Source organism: Bombina bombina, chromosome 6 (genome assembly GCF_027579735.1).
Source record: "Bombina bombina isolate aBomBom1 chromosome 6, aBomBom1.pri, whole genome shotgun sequence".
Taxonomy (NCBI): domain Eukaryota; kingdom Metazoa; phylum Chordata; class Amphibia; order Anura; family Bombinatoridae; genus Bombina; species Bombina bombina.
In genome coordinates this window covers 325,829,401-325,842,472 of record NC_069504.1, presented here as the reverse complement: position 1 = coordinate 325,842,472, position 13,072 = coordinate 325,829,401, and the positions used below count along the sequence as shown (strand labels likewise).

At 32.5% G+C, this 13,072-nt stretch overlaps 1 protein-coding gene across 1 annotated transcript in view; it reads left to right on the top strand.

Annotated features, from left to right (window-relative positions):
- LOC128664413 (dynein axonemal heavy chain 3-like) overlaps positions 1-13,072 on the top strand; it is a 2,586,207-nt gene that overhangs the window by 441,139 nt on the left and 2,131,996 nt on the right. The window contains exons 22-25 of the mRNA XM_053719244.1: positions 3,819-4,049; positions 6,153-6,251; positions 6,750-6,889; positions 12,838-12,996. Coding sequence (XP_053575219.1) covers positions 3,819-4,049; positions 6,153-6,251; positions 6,750-6,889; positions 12,838-12,996 — 629 coding nt within the window. The remainder of the gene's footprint in view (positions 1-3,818; positions 4,050-6,152; positions 6,252-6,749; positions 6,890-12,837; positions 12,997-13,072) is intronic.

Sequence of the window (13,072 nt, the reverse complement as noted above, 5' to 3'; positions counted from 1 at the left end):
TTTTCAAAATAACTACATACAAAATAAACATTTTTAAGTATTTAAAAGGACATTAAAGTGGATGTAAAGTCAATGCTATCGCACAATCTCAATTTGTTTATCAATCAAAATTAAGTTAAGTTTAATTCATCGTTTTTTTAAAAAGTATAATTATATCTATCTATATACTTATTTACTATGAATCGTCTTGCTCGCTTCCTCCGCCCACCATTTTGGACCGCGTTTATAACGTTGATTGACACTGTAGTCTACTAATGATCAATCATACCCCGTGCCGTCCAGCCCCTTTTTGGAGATGTCACTATTTCTTTATGCGCATGCGTCTTTCTTTATGCGCATGCGTAAACCAACTGCTGTTTGATTTAGAAGCACTCCGCATACACGATTTAAGCATGCGCATAAAAAAGCAGCAGTCATTTGCTTCCTGGATTCACGGCGAATAGCAAGTATCTATCCTCCTAAAACTGAGACAAATTGTAATGATAGATACTTTTAAAAGAAAAAGCGCTGTGCAAGTGAAAGACCTATTATATAAATATAATCTATCACAATAATTTAATAAAGCATGCACAAATTAGGCACTGAAAGTTAAACGCATGCGCAAAAAAACAACACATCGTGAACGAGCTTTTCAAATACATCATAGAGCGGGTGGGACTGCTCTATACGTTATGCGGAAGAATTAAAAGAAGAAATGGATGGGAGGAGCTAGAAGCGAAAACGGAGATTAAGTTTGCATTGAAAATATAATGTGATATTTTGCTTTTTTTGAAAAAAAAAAATATTGCGTTTTTACTAATACACTGATTATGAATTAATATTGATTCCTAAAAACGGGAACATTTACATTCACTTTAAAGTCAAAATTTAACTTTCATGATTCAGATATAGCACGTAATTTAAAAAAAAAACTTATTCACTTTCATTATTTAATTGTGCATAGTATTTTTATATGCACTCTTTCTGAGGCACCAGTATTTACTGAGCATATATAAGAATTTACAGAATATATGTATATAAATTTTGTGATTGACTGATAGCTGTCACATGATGCAAAGGAAAGGAAAATTGAATTATTTTGGAAATTTATCAGCAAATAAATGCTACTCATTTGAAATGAAAACTAAGTGCTTTCACATTTGTCTTTTTATCATTAATTTGTTGATTATATAATTATATTGTGTTTAATAATCAACTGCATTAAAAAATTCTAATAGATATATGAAAGAGCAGTGTTTAAACATGTTAATCTTTTTAGTTTTACCACAAACTTTTGAAATAAAATCTGTTTTTATTTAATATTAGACTAATACAACAACCTCAGTTGTATATTCCTTACTAACGCTGATTTGCTGATCAATATCTCTTGCTAATCTTTATTGGCTAATTGGTACTTCCTGCTCATGGTTATGTGCTGCCCTTTCAAATCCGTGATAGAATTTTTTTTAATATAGTGTCCCTTTTAGAATAATGGAGGCACTCATGCTTTCTGGAGGAATTGCAACAAAACATTTTTTTTAGCAGCAATTTATAACAAAAGCAAGAAGAATATTGATTACATTATATTATAATTTGGTATTACATTTTGAGTCTTACACCGCTTTAAAGGGACATGAAACCACATTTTTTTTTTGTCATAGTTAGGATAGAGAATACATTGTTAGAAAGCTTTCCATTTTACTTCTATTACATACTTTGCTTCATTCTCTTGTTATCATTTGTTTAAAAAGCAACAATGCACTACTGGGAGCTAGCTGAACGCATTGGGGAGCCAATAATATAAGGTATATATGTGCAGCCACCAAACAGCAGCTCCTCAGCCTACCTTTTCAATAAAGGATACCAAGAGAACAAAAAATAGATAATACAAATAAATTGCAAAGTTTAAAGTCGCATATTCTATCTAAATTGCGAAAGAAAAATTTGGGTTTCATGTACCTGTAAGATTGAGATCTTTGAATTCAAATATATACAGGTGAAACTCAAAAAATTAGAATATCGTGCAAAAGTTAATTTATTTCACTAATGCAACTTAAAAGGTAAAACTAATATATGAGAGAGACTCATTACATGCAAAGCAAGATAGTTCAAGCTGTGATTTGTCATAATTGTGATGATTATGGCTTACAGCTCAAGAAAACACCAAATCCACAATCTCAGAAAATTAGAATATTCTGAAAAGGTGCAATATTCTAGGCTCAAAGTGTCCCACTCTAATCAGCTAATTAAGCAATAACACCTGCAAAGGGTTCCTGAGCCTTTAAATGGTCTCTCAGTCTGGTTCAGTAGTAATCACAATCATGGGAAAGACTACTGACCTGACAGTTGTGCAGAAAACCATCATTGACACCCTCCATAAGGAGGAGGAGCCTCAAAAGGTAATTGCAAAAGAAGTTGGATGTTCCCAAAGTGCTGTATCAAAGCACATTAATAGAAAGTTATGTGGAAGGGAAAAGTGTGGAAGAAAAAGGTGCACAAGCAGCAGGGATGACTGCAGCCTGGAGAGGATTGTCAGGAAAAGGCCATTCAAAAGTGTTGGGGACTTTCACAAGGAGTGGACTGAGGCTGGAGTCAGTGCATCAAGAGCCACCACACACAGACGGATCCTGGACATGGGCTTCAAATGTCGTATTCCTCTTGTCAAGCCACTCCTGAACAACAAACAACGTCAGAAGTGTCTTACCTGGGCTAAAGAAAAACAGACCTGGTCTGTTGCTCAGTGGTCCAAAGTCCTCTTTTCTGATGAGAGCAAATTTTGCATCTCATTTTGAAACCAAGGACCCAGAGTATGGAGGAAGAATGGAGAGGCACACACTGCAAGATGCTTGAAGTCCAGTGTGAACTTTCCACAGTCTGTGTTGATTTGGGGAGCCATGTCATCTGCTGGTGTTGGTCCTCTGTGCTTCATTAAGTCCACGGTCAACACAGCCATCTACCAGGAGATTTTGGAGCACTTCATGCTTTCTTCCGCAGATGAACTCTATGGTGATGCTGACTTCATTTTCCAGCAGGACTTGGCACCTGCCCATACTGCCAAAAGCACCAAAACCTGGTTCAATGACCATGGGATTACTGTGCTTGATTGGCCAGCAAACTCTCTTGACCTGAACCCCATAGAGAATCTATGGGGCATTGCCAAGAGAAAGATGAGAGACATGAGACCGAACAATGCAGAAAAGCTGAAGGCCGCTATTGAAGCATCCTGGTCTTTCATAACACCTCAACAGTGCCGCAGGCTGATAGCTTTCTTGCCACGCCGCATTGAGGCAGTAATTGCTGCAAAAGGGGCCCAAACAAAGTACTGAGTACATACAGTATGCATGCTTATACTTTTCAGAGGTCCGATATTGTTCTATGTACAATCCTTGTTTTTATTGATTACATGTAATATTCTAATTTTCTGAGATTGTGGATTTGGGGTTTTCATGAGCTGTAAGCCATAATCATCACAATTATGACAAATCACACCTTGAATTATCTTGCGTTGCATGTAATGAGTCTATCTCATATATTAGTTTCACCTTATAAGTTGCATTAGCAAAATAAATTAACTTTTGCACAATATTCTAATTTTTCGAGTTTCACCTGTATGATGTAGAGAAAATACATGTGCCTACCAAATAATTCAAGGAACAGAGTAGCAACCTATTATCTCTAAGCAATGTGTTTAGTTTCTTTCAATAACAAATCATTTTCCTGCCACATAACAAAGAGGTTTTGGTAATAAAAAATACATTGTTTGCTTGTTTTGTAATTTTTAAGTAAATCTGATGAATTACTTTCTTTGTGGTATGTCATAATACTTTACTGTCCCCCAGGTTGGATTTAACATTACGCCAAATGAAGGAACAGCGCTTCATGAAGTTTTGCAGCTTGGCCTTGAAAAGTACCTTGATGATTTAAATCAAATCAGTTTACAAGCCGGTAAAGAGTATGCTCTGGAGAAAGCCCTTAATAAAATGAAAGCAGACTGGGAACATGTTTGCTTTATCTTTACACCTTACAAGGACGGAGATATTAAAGTACTATCAGCTGTAGATGAAATTCAGGTAAATAATTTACTGGCAAATCGGTTACATATCGTTTTCATAGGAAAGTTATTGGACATTATTGCTCTTAATTCTATTTTTTCTATTTTGTCTATTTTTATTTCCATATTTTTCCACTTCTAATTAATGCATTGGCTTCGAAGCTAACTTTTCCCTGAATTTAATATAAACATTTTGGAGTTTAAAATGTCACAATTAAACATTTTATATATTATATTTTTATATTTATTTTTATATATATATATATATATATATATATATATATATATATATATATATATATATATATATATATATACACACACACACATATATATGTGTGTGCGTATACAACTGGTCTGAAATTTTGCCATAGATTGTATTGCCTAATTATAATTTTTTTGGGTGAAATAATAAGCAGTGATTGCTGAGTTATAAAGTTTTGCTCAAATTATTTTGATATATTTTTAGCATGTTTTGCTGTATTAAGCAGCTAAAAATGTAAATGAAAGCACTCAACATTTTGACAGCAGAGGCTTGTATGAGTTTGTTATTGGTATTTGAGTCTGTGTGTATGCATATTTGCGCATATATATATATATATATATATATATATATATATATATATATATATATATATATATATATATATATATAAACAAACATTGAAAAGCATAGGAACCACATTTGCCCTGCAGAGTTGAATCATGCAATATAATAATACATAAATTATTTGATTGAAAACTTTAGTTTATGTATTTCCATGTTTGTAACTTAAAGGGACAGGAAACCCACATTTCTTCTTGCATGATTCAGATAGAGAATACAATTTTAAACTACTTTACAATTTACCTCTATTATCAAACATTAGGGGGAACCAATTAGAATAGGCATTTCTGTGCAGCCACCAGTAACCAACTAGCTCCCATTTGTAAATTGCTGCTCCTTAGCCTACTTAAGAATGCTTTTCAGCAAAGGCTACCAAGGGAATTAGAGTAAATTATATAATAAAAGTAAATTGGAAAGTTGTTTAAAACTGTATGTTCTTTCAGAAAAATTGTGAAAGAAACATTTTGGGCTTCAAGTCCCTATAATTGTATATTTTGGGTTCACACCTATTTGAACCAATGTTTTAATGATGAACAACTTGAAAACATTATATATGCTGCATTATGTGAAAGCAAAATATTTGTTGATATGTTAAAACTATTTCAGTGCTTGAGCAAAGTCTCTGCCGCTTCTTATTGGAAGTTTAAATAGGGGCATATTAGTACAGCCAATTCCAAAGTAGACCAGTTGAGTAACTAACTTCTTTGGCTCCCTTTATAGCCTGATGTGGATTAACTGGCCTCTATAATGTAGTAGGATAGCTGTGATAGGCTATACTATAATATCCATATCTGAATTACTAAAAACTCTAAGTATGGCTTCCGCCATCTAAGCCTTCCAGTTACAAATGGGAAATATAAAATGTTGTGTGGTATTTGGCTTAGCTTCCTACGCCTATGCACTCCTTAAGATTTATTTATTTTACTGCAAATAAATGACCCCTTGCTTGTCTCAAACTTGTTTTCTGTATTAAAATGTAATAACATAGAAAATCACATTCATATCTAATCAAGGGATATAATGTTGCAAATAAAATAGTTTCCAACATCTCTTGGCTGTTAATTGGATTTTACTGTATGTTCTTACAGAACAGTCTCTTACCAGCTAATAAAGTTTTAAGATACAGAAAACATACATATTTATTGAACTAAATGATGTGGCTTTTTGTTTTACTTGACATCCTTTCTTTCTATGCATTTATCTCTGATCTTTGAAGTCAATCTAAAAAGATTAGTCCTGGCAACTTGCAAACATACACTGCTAAGCTACGTAGGAGTAATACTGTGCAGAAGATTTTTTTTCTGACCTTTTCAAATTACATTTGAGTGTCAAGGGACTTTCTAGCCACTAAAGGTAATAAGGTTCAATCCGTTTTGCTGGTTGGCTTCAAATTCCACACTTCAGGAGCTCTAACTTATCTATCTTTTTATCTTGGCCTTCAATTTCATTCTGTTCTGTAATTCCGGTATCTAAGCATTTTTCGTCTTATTTCTCCTTTTCTTCTACTTCTTTAAGGTTTTGCTGGAAGATCACATTGTGAAAACCACAACCATGAAAAGCTCTCCATTTATTGCACCATTTGAAAAAGAAATATTAGCATGGGAGGCTAAGCTGGTATGTTGCCTTTTGAGAAGCCCTTGTTGAATTTAATTAGCTTTTAGATTTCATCTCCATCTCAGATTTCCTCACCCAATAAAATATGTGCTTCAATTACTTTCATTGTGTAAAACTTTTCAAAGCTAGCATTAGCCATCGACATGCTGTAGAATATTAAGAAAAGGGAAGAAGTATAACATTCTTTGTCAAATAAAGTTCACTTTATTTTGTATTATGTAAGCATAAATACAATAGGAACAGTCACCTGATAAAGAACGCGTCATCAGAGTGAGACATTCAAGGAGGCAAGGCAGCTAAACTAGCTTGTTCTGCCTTGTGCTTTAGCAAGTAGACCAGAAAACAGGAGTTGAGAATGAATTTATTTACCCCAGCTGTATCTGTGATTGTGTGCTTGTTTTATCTTTATGTAGTTATCTAAGTCATCTGTTTCATATCATATTAACAACTCAAACAAAATAGGCTTCTTGTATAATACAGTGTATGTTTTATCTACAGTGGCTTATGCAGGAGATTTTGGAATCCTGGTTAAAAGTTCAGTTGGCTTGGCTGTATTTGGAACCAATTTTTGGATCAGAAGATATACGTAATCAAATGCCAGTTGAAGGAAAAAAGTTTGAAATTGTTGACAGAAACTGGTAAGTTTCCCATAAATATATATATATATATATATACTGTATATATTTTAAATCCTACATATATAAGGCAGCATCTATCTGCAGTATATTTCTTCATTATTACAAGTAGGATAGTTGAATTTAGTATTCTTAATCTTTTGTTTCAGAAGATAAATGTGGTCACTATAATATATTTACTTTACCTAACCTCTAGTCTATCTAGAGTCTTCTATTTTCAAATGTTTGCATTTTGTTTAGACATATTAAATTATTGATGCTTTTTTTTTAATAATTGAGTGCATACCTTAAACATTTTTAAATGTAAATAATATAGCCAATACAATGACACAAATAAACATGAAATCAGTGACTATAGTCTATTTCTGCAGCCAGTATAATGCATAGATCATTTACAACCTATTATTTTATATAGTCCCTTTTTTTTATTAAATTGGTTAGATTGTGTTGTGAAGTAAAATTTGTTTGCCTAATTGACTAACAAAGAAAAAAAATTGTTGTATAGGTTATTATACCATTGTCAACTTTTCTTTGCAAAATAGAACAGCTTAGACTAGCTTACCTTTTTTAATGCTGTTATCTTCAGTGACAAAGGGTCGATACACAATTTGTGTTTGACTATTTCAACAACCAATTACCTCACAGATATCCATTTTTTTTTCTTTTTATTCCTCTCTAGTTTGTTCAAAATCTTCCTTCATTTTATAATTATTCTTTTTCTACTGATCCTTGCAAAAGACATCAGACGCCAAAGTCATTAATTTTCTGTTAGAAGACTTTCTTTTTTGTGGAAAACCTTTGAAGTTTGGAATTTTAAGCAGCTAAAGTTATTGTAGTGAATGTTTGTCTCAGCTAGCATTTAATAAAAATTTCAAGAAATAATTTGCATGGGACACATTTCACCTGTGAATTTTAACTAGAAAGTGAAGTAAATCTACAGAATGAAGCCCAAGGTTGGACAAAATAATTGCATTTTCCCAGCACTGCTTCCTTTTCTAAGAACATTGTATGCACCTAGGGTACAGACTGAGAATTTAATTCATTATTTATATCTTGTTAACAATAGAAGAAGGAATTACAGTATTAATACTAACATTAAAGGAAAAAAAAATAGGGAGTTGCACAATTTTACTTTGATTACAAGGTTGGTTTTATAAAAGAAAAAGTCTTTGTTTTACTCTTTCCAACACAGCAGTTTAGCATAATAATGGACTTGCAATTTCTATCATTATACACATAAACAGCATATATAAGCAGTGCTTGCTGTTTGGTATTTGCAAGTCATTTTATTACCAAATACTTTTGAAGCCACTAGGTCTTGATAATTATAGGACTATATTTACTATATGGAAATAAATTGGATTGTATCCTTTAAAACTCCATATTCTGTCTAAATCAGTTTAATTATGACTTTAGTGTCTGCTTAAAGAGATATACATTTTTTTTTTTTTAATTTTATGATTCAGATATTGGCCGAGATTTAAGAAGCCCGGGCAGACAAGGCTCGCTCCAGCTAACCTGTTCGCCCAGAATCGCGGCCAGCAGAGGCTGTCAATCACCCCGGGTGGACTTGTCAGGGATGATTTTGGTCCGCCAACTCAGAGTTAGCGTGTAGGTTAGAAAGCAGCGGTCTAATGGTCGCTAATTCTTAACTATCGGCTGCAGGCTCGCTTATGCAAGCCTGCACCGAAGCTTCATAAAGCTGTATCTCGCAGTTTTATGAATTTCACCTATAAAATTAAACTTTTGAATTTACTTCTATTATCAATTTGTCTTGGCTTACTTGGTATCTTTTGTTGAAAAGCAGGAACGTAAGCTTGGGAGGTGGCCCTTTTGTCGAGCACTATATGGCAACAGTTTTGAAAGAATGCTATCCATTTGCAGGAGCACTAGATGGCAGCACTATTTCCTGTCATGTAGTGCTCCAAATGCCTACCTTGTCCACTACCCTACAAATTTGCATCCCAAACATTACCCTTGTTATTTGCTCTGAATTTGCTCTAATAATACCCAGAAAACTCTAGTGGTACAGTTATGAAATTTGTCATCTACGTATTTGCACAACAAAAGTGATCTGTGTAAAAAGTGACAAAAAAGGAAAAAGTTCAGGTAATTGCTTTTCCTGATTTTATGTACAATGTTTCTCTAAATTTTACATTTAGTGGGCTTATTCTATAACATGTAGTGTGTGTGTGTATATATATATATATATATATATATATATATATATATATATATATATACTGTAATATTAATAGATATTTTATTTTACACATCATGAGCAGCATACAAATAGTATTTTGATATTAATAATTTGTATTTTGAGAGTATGAGATTGACTTATAAGAGCTGTCAATTATTTTATACTATTTGAAATTCTGTTTTTGATCCTGTGATGTTGCATTATTAGCTTTTTATATTAACAGCTTATTCATCTAGACAAACATGCATCTATACATTTCAATTTTTTTAAAGTGTGTGTGTGTGTGTATATATATATATATATATATATATATATATATATATATATATATTTATACATACATACATACACACACAGACACAGCTTTTTCATTGAAGTTAAACTCTTTTTAGTTCTGTGAACCTATCAAACATATTGGACGGACAAACTTGGACTTAAATTGGCTAATACAATTGTCATTGTTGTTTATACTATGTAGCTAAAGGTATGAACTTTTATTGGGGAGTTATGAATTTTAGAAATTATATGTTAGAATATTGATCAAAAGTGACTCTACCAATATATGTATCTGTAGAATGTTTATGGGGGAGTCTCTCACAAACTTTGTTGCTTGTCCCTATAATGTGCACTTTGTTATGTTGAATACTGGATGTTCTGCTTACTAACACTGATAATTCTTTGTGTACTATATTATCTTTAGAGAAGAATTGGATTATATAATTAGAACTTTGCTTGGTGTTTACCTTTTAATTAGTCTAGACAAATGTGGCTTGCAGACTTTTCAGTAACAAGTCTGTAAACTTTGCTTTTAAACTAGACTTCACTACCTTGATTAATGATCATAAATAGTTTAATGTTTTAGCACATTCTTTAAAAATAACATTGTTAAAACCATTTTTCCATTTTGTTTTAATTGTGATATTTATTTATTGAATATAACATCCAAATGCTGTTTCTCCTACACCTCAGTATATATCTATAGGAATACAAAAAAATGTTAGCATTCAATGTTCAAGTGTTATATTTGACTGATACTTTATACTTTCTGTGAAACATGCAAGTATCAGAATGAATGTAAAACCATCGGTCATGCTATAGTGTCTGGATGGATGTTAAAACTTAAAGGGACATTAAACACTTTGAGATGGTAATATAAAATGATAAATTGTATATAATAAAACAACTCTGCAATATACTTTCATTATTTATTTGGTCCTCTTTGCCTGTAATTCCATTCTGAAGTTGTGAGCTTTTCAGTTCCTGTTAGAAATGGAAGTGCAGAACACTGTTAAATCCAGCATAGCCATTGGCTGCACACTCTAATGACCTATTTATAACTGTCCCTAATTGGCCACAGCAGAGAAGGTAACACAAGTTACAACATGGCAGCTCCCATTGTTTTATAGACACTAAAACTTTACACTTATTTTGTCACTTTTTAAACAACTAATGAAACTTTAAAAAATACATCTACATGTTAGTCATGGACTAATCTTTTCTTTGAATGCATAATTCTATCTAGCATGTATTTAGTGTTTAATGTCCCTTTAAGTGACAATCCCAGATAAACTGACTGGTAAAGCTGACCACATCATGCCCAGATCAGTCCCTAACTGACTGTTATAAACTTTATAACGTAGGTTAGTTAAATATAGGGACATATATGAGAATCTGACCATATTCATACTAAATTTATACAAACATATCCAATGTATTTGCTAGCACTGTTTACAAGTAATCAATTCATATAATCTTCTCAACTATGCCCTTAAAGTATATACCACATAGGTTAGCCCTCTTCCCAACACGTTTACCTCAAACAGTGTTGTCACTTTCTACCTTCTTTATAAAACCTCTAAACTGTCAATGTGCAATACATCCATATGGATTACAATGCTATGGTGTATTTTTTTTACAGTATTGTCATATTGATAGTACTTTCCATTGTTAGCAGACACTGACAATCTCTTTATTTAGCTCATTTTCTGTATCGATTTTGAAGGCAAAATACGAACTATTACATTATCATTGAATTTTTATTAAAAAAACACATTTTTTTGTACAGCTAATAAGTTAATAGGTGAATTATGAAACAAAGATTCATAAGACTCTTTGGCTTCTACTACTCTGTATATTCATAAAGATCCTTTTTACTTTTTGTTATTAATCGTGAATTAGCTGAAGTGCTTAAATTATTTTACCAATATTTCCCCATATGGCAAGCTTGAGTATAATTGCAGTAATTACACACACCTCTGCAAAACCTTACCTGCTTCAAAAACATGATCATTTAATGATAATGGAATATAGTAATGAAATCACTTATGAATTATGCTGTGTATTATAAGGAAAAGCTTTACAAGAATACACAAAGAAACAGTGATTAACAGATGTTGATTACTTAATTATTTCTCAGTCTCTCATTGCTTATAGAGGCCAAATAAAAGATAATTAGTTTCTTAAACAAATGAGAAATCCTCTATTCTATACTAATACCCCTGTCTCCCAGAATTGACTGTCTCTATTGTATACCCTCTAAATTGTACATTTTCTTACTTGGTTAAAATGTTAGTAAAGTTCATATGCTTTGGACTTTTATCTCTGGTGCTCATAGACAAAACAAGTTTACTCAGACACCTTCCAAATATTTTTTCTCTGCTGTAGACAACAATAACGTTTCATCACTTAAACAGACAAAGAAGTGTCCCTCCGAGTGACATTATTTATTTTTTTTAGGCTAATAAGTTATGTTAATAATTATTCATTGTTAATTTATTACTTCCATTTTAAGTAACTTTTATCCTAAATGTTGTTATTTTTATTACTTACAAATGGAAAGGAGTGCTTAGGGTTCCATATACTAAATGGCGAGCGGACAAGCAAGATAAGTTGTCCGTTCACCATTGCTGCATACGGGCAGTGGATGAACAGGATCCGTTGCCCGTATGTATCATTACGTGCTTCAGTAAGCCATTGTGCTCCTCTATAACTTGTTTTCATTTGAGTCATGCCATGATATAAACCATACATTTTATTGGGATTGACACTATATTAATGCATATATTTGATTGTTCTTTTATGTTCAACCATATAGTAATATTGTATGGTTGACATTAAAGAACAATAAACATTAAAGAATAATTCTAGAGTCATGTGTTATTAATTTATATTTCATATACATATTTGCATCTCTAAGCTTATAGATAAGCATATTTACAATCATGGCAAATATATGTTAGACCATAAAATATGTTTATTGCCTTATACTCGATGTACCACATTGTATTTCTTATAGCTACATTTATTGTTATTTGTGAGTGCTACATGCTTGCTTAGACTGCCATCAATACTTTCTAATGACCTCTAATTTCCCAGGAAAATATTAAACATGTTGATTTAGTGAACTTGGTACCTCAACTAATAAAGGTGGAATCAGTCTAGCATTATGGGTAAAAGCATGGAACAAAAGCCAGTCATAATTAGAAAAAAATAAAAGGCCCTCACCTAAGCGTCTCAGAGAATGATGCTTTCAGCCTTGGTGGAACTACTGGCTAGCACTTTCTATTTATCTGAAGCTTAAAAAGCAGCTGTTGTTTTGTAAAAGGCTATTAATGATGCAGTTATTGTTAAAGGTAGAAAAAAAAACACCCCTTGTTTTGTAATAAGGGGATTTTCAATTTGAAAGAAAATGGAGCCTGTTGTGTGAAGTATGGTTATTACATTCACTGTATTTTATCTCACCCACCAGGAAGCTAATAATGAAGGAGTCTGTAAAAGAGGCCAATGTCATGAGGGTTATCTCACAGCCCCAGATGCTGGATAAGTTGAAGGAGGCAGAATTGCTTTTGGATGACATTCAGAAAGGCCTAAATGATTATTTGGAATGGAAAAGACTATTCTTTCCAAGGTAAACAGTACATTTTTCTCTGACAGTTGTGCATGTTTGTCTAAAATATGTTTGTATGGTCAGATATCTCACATGT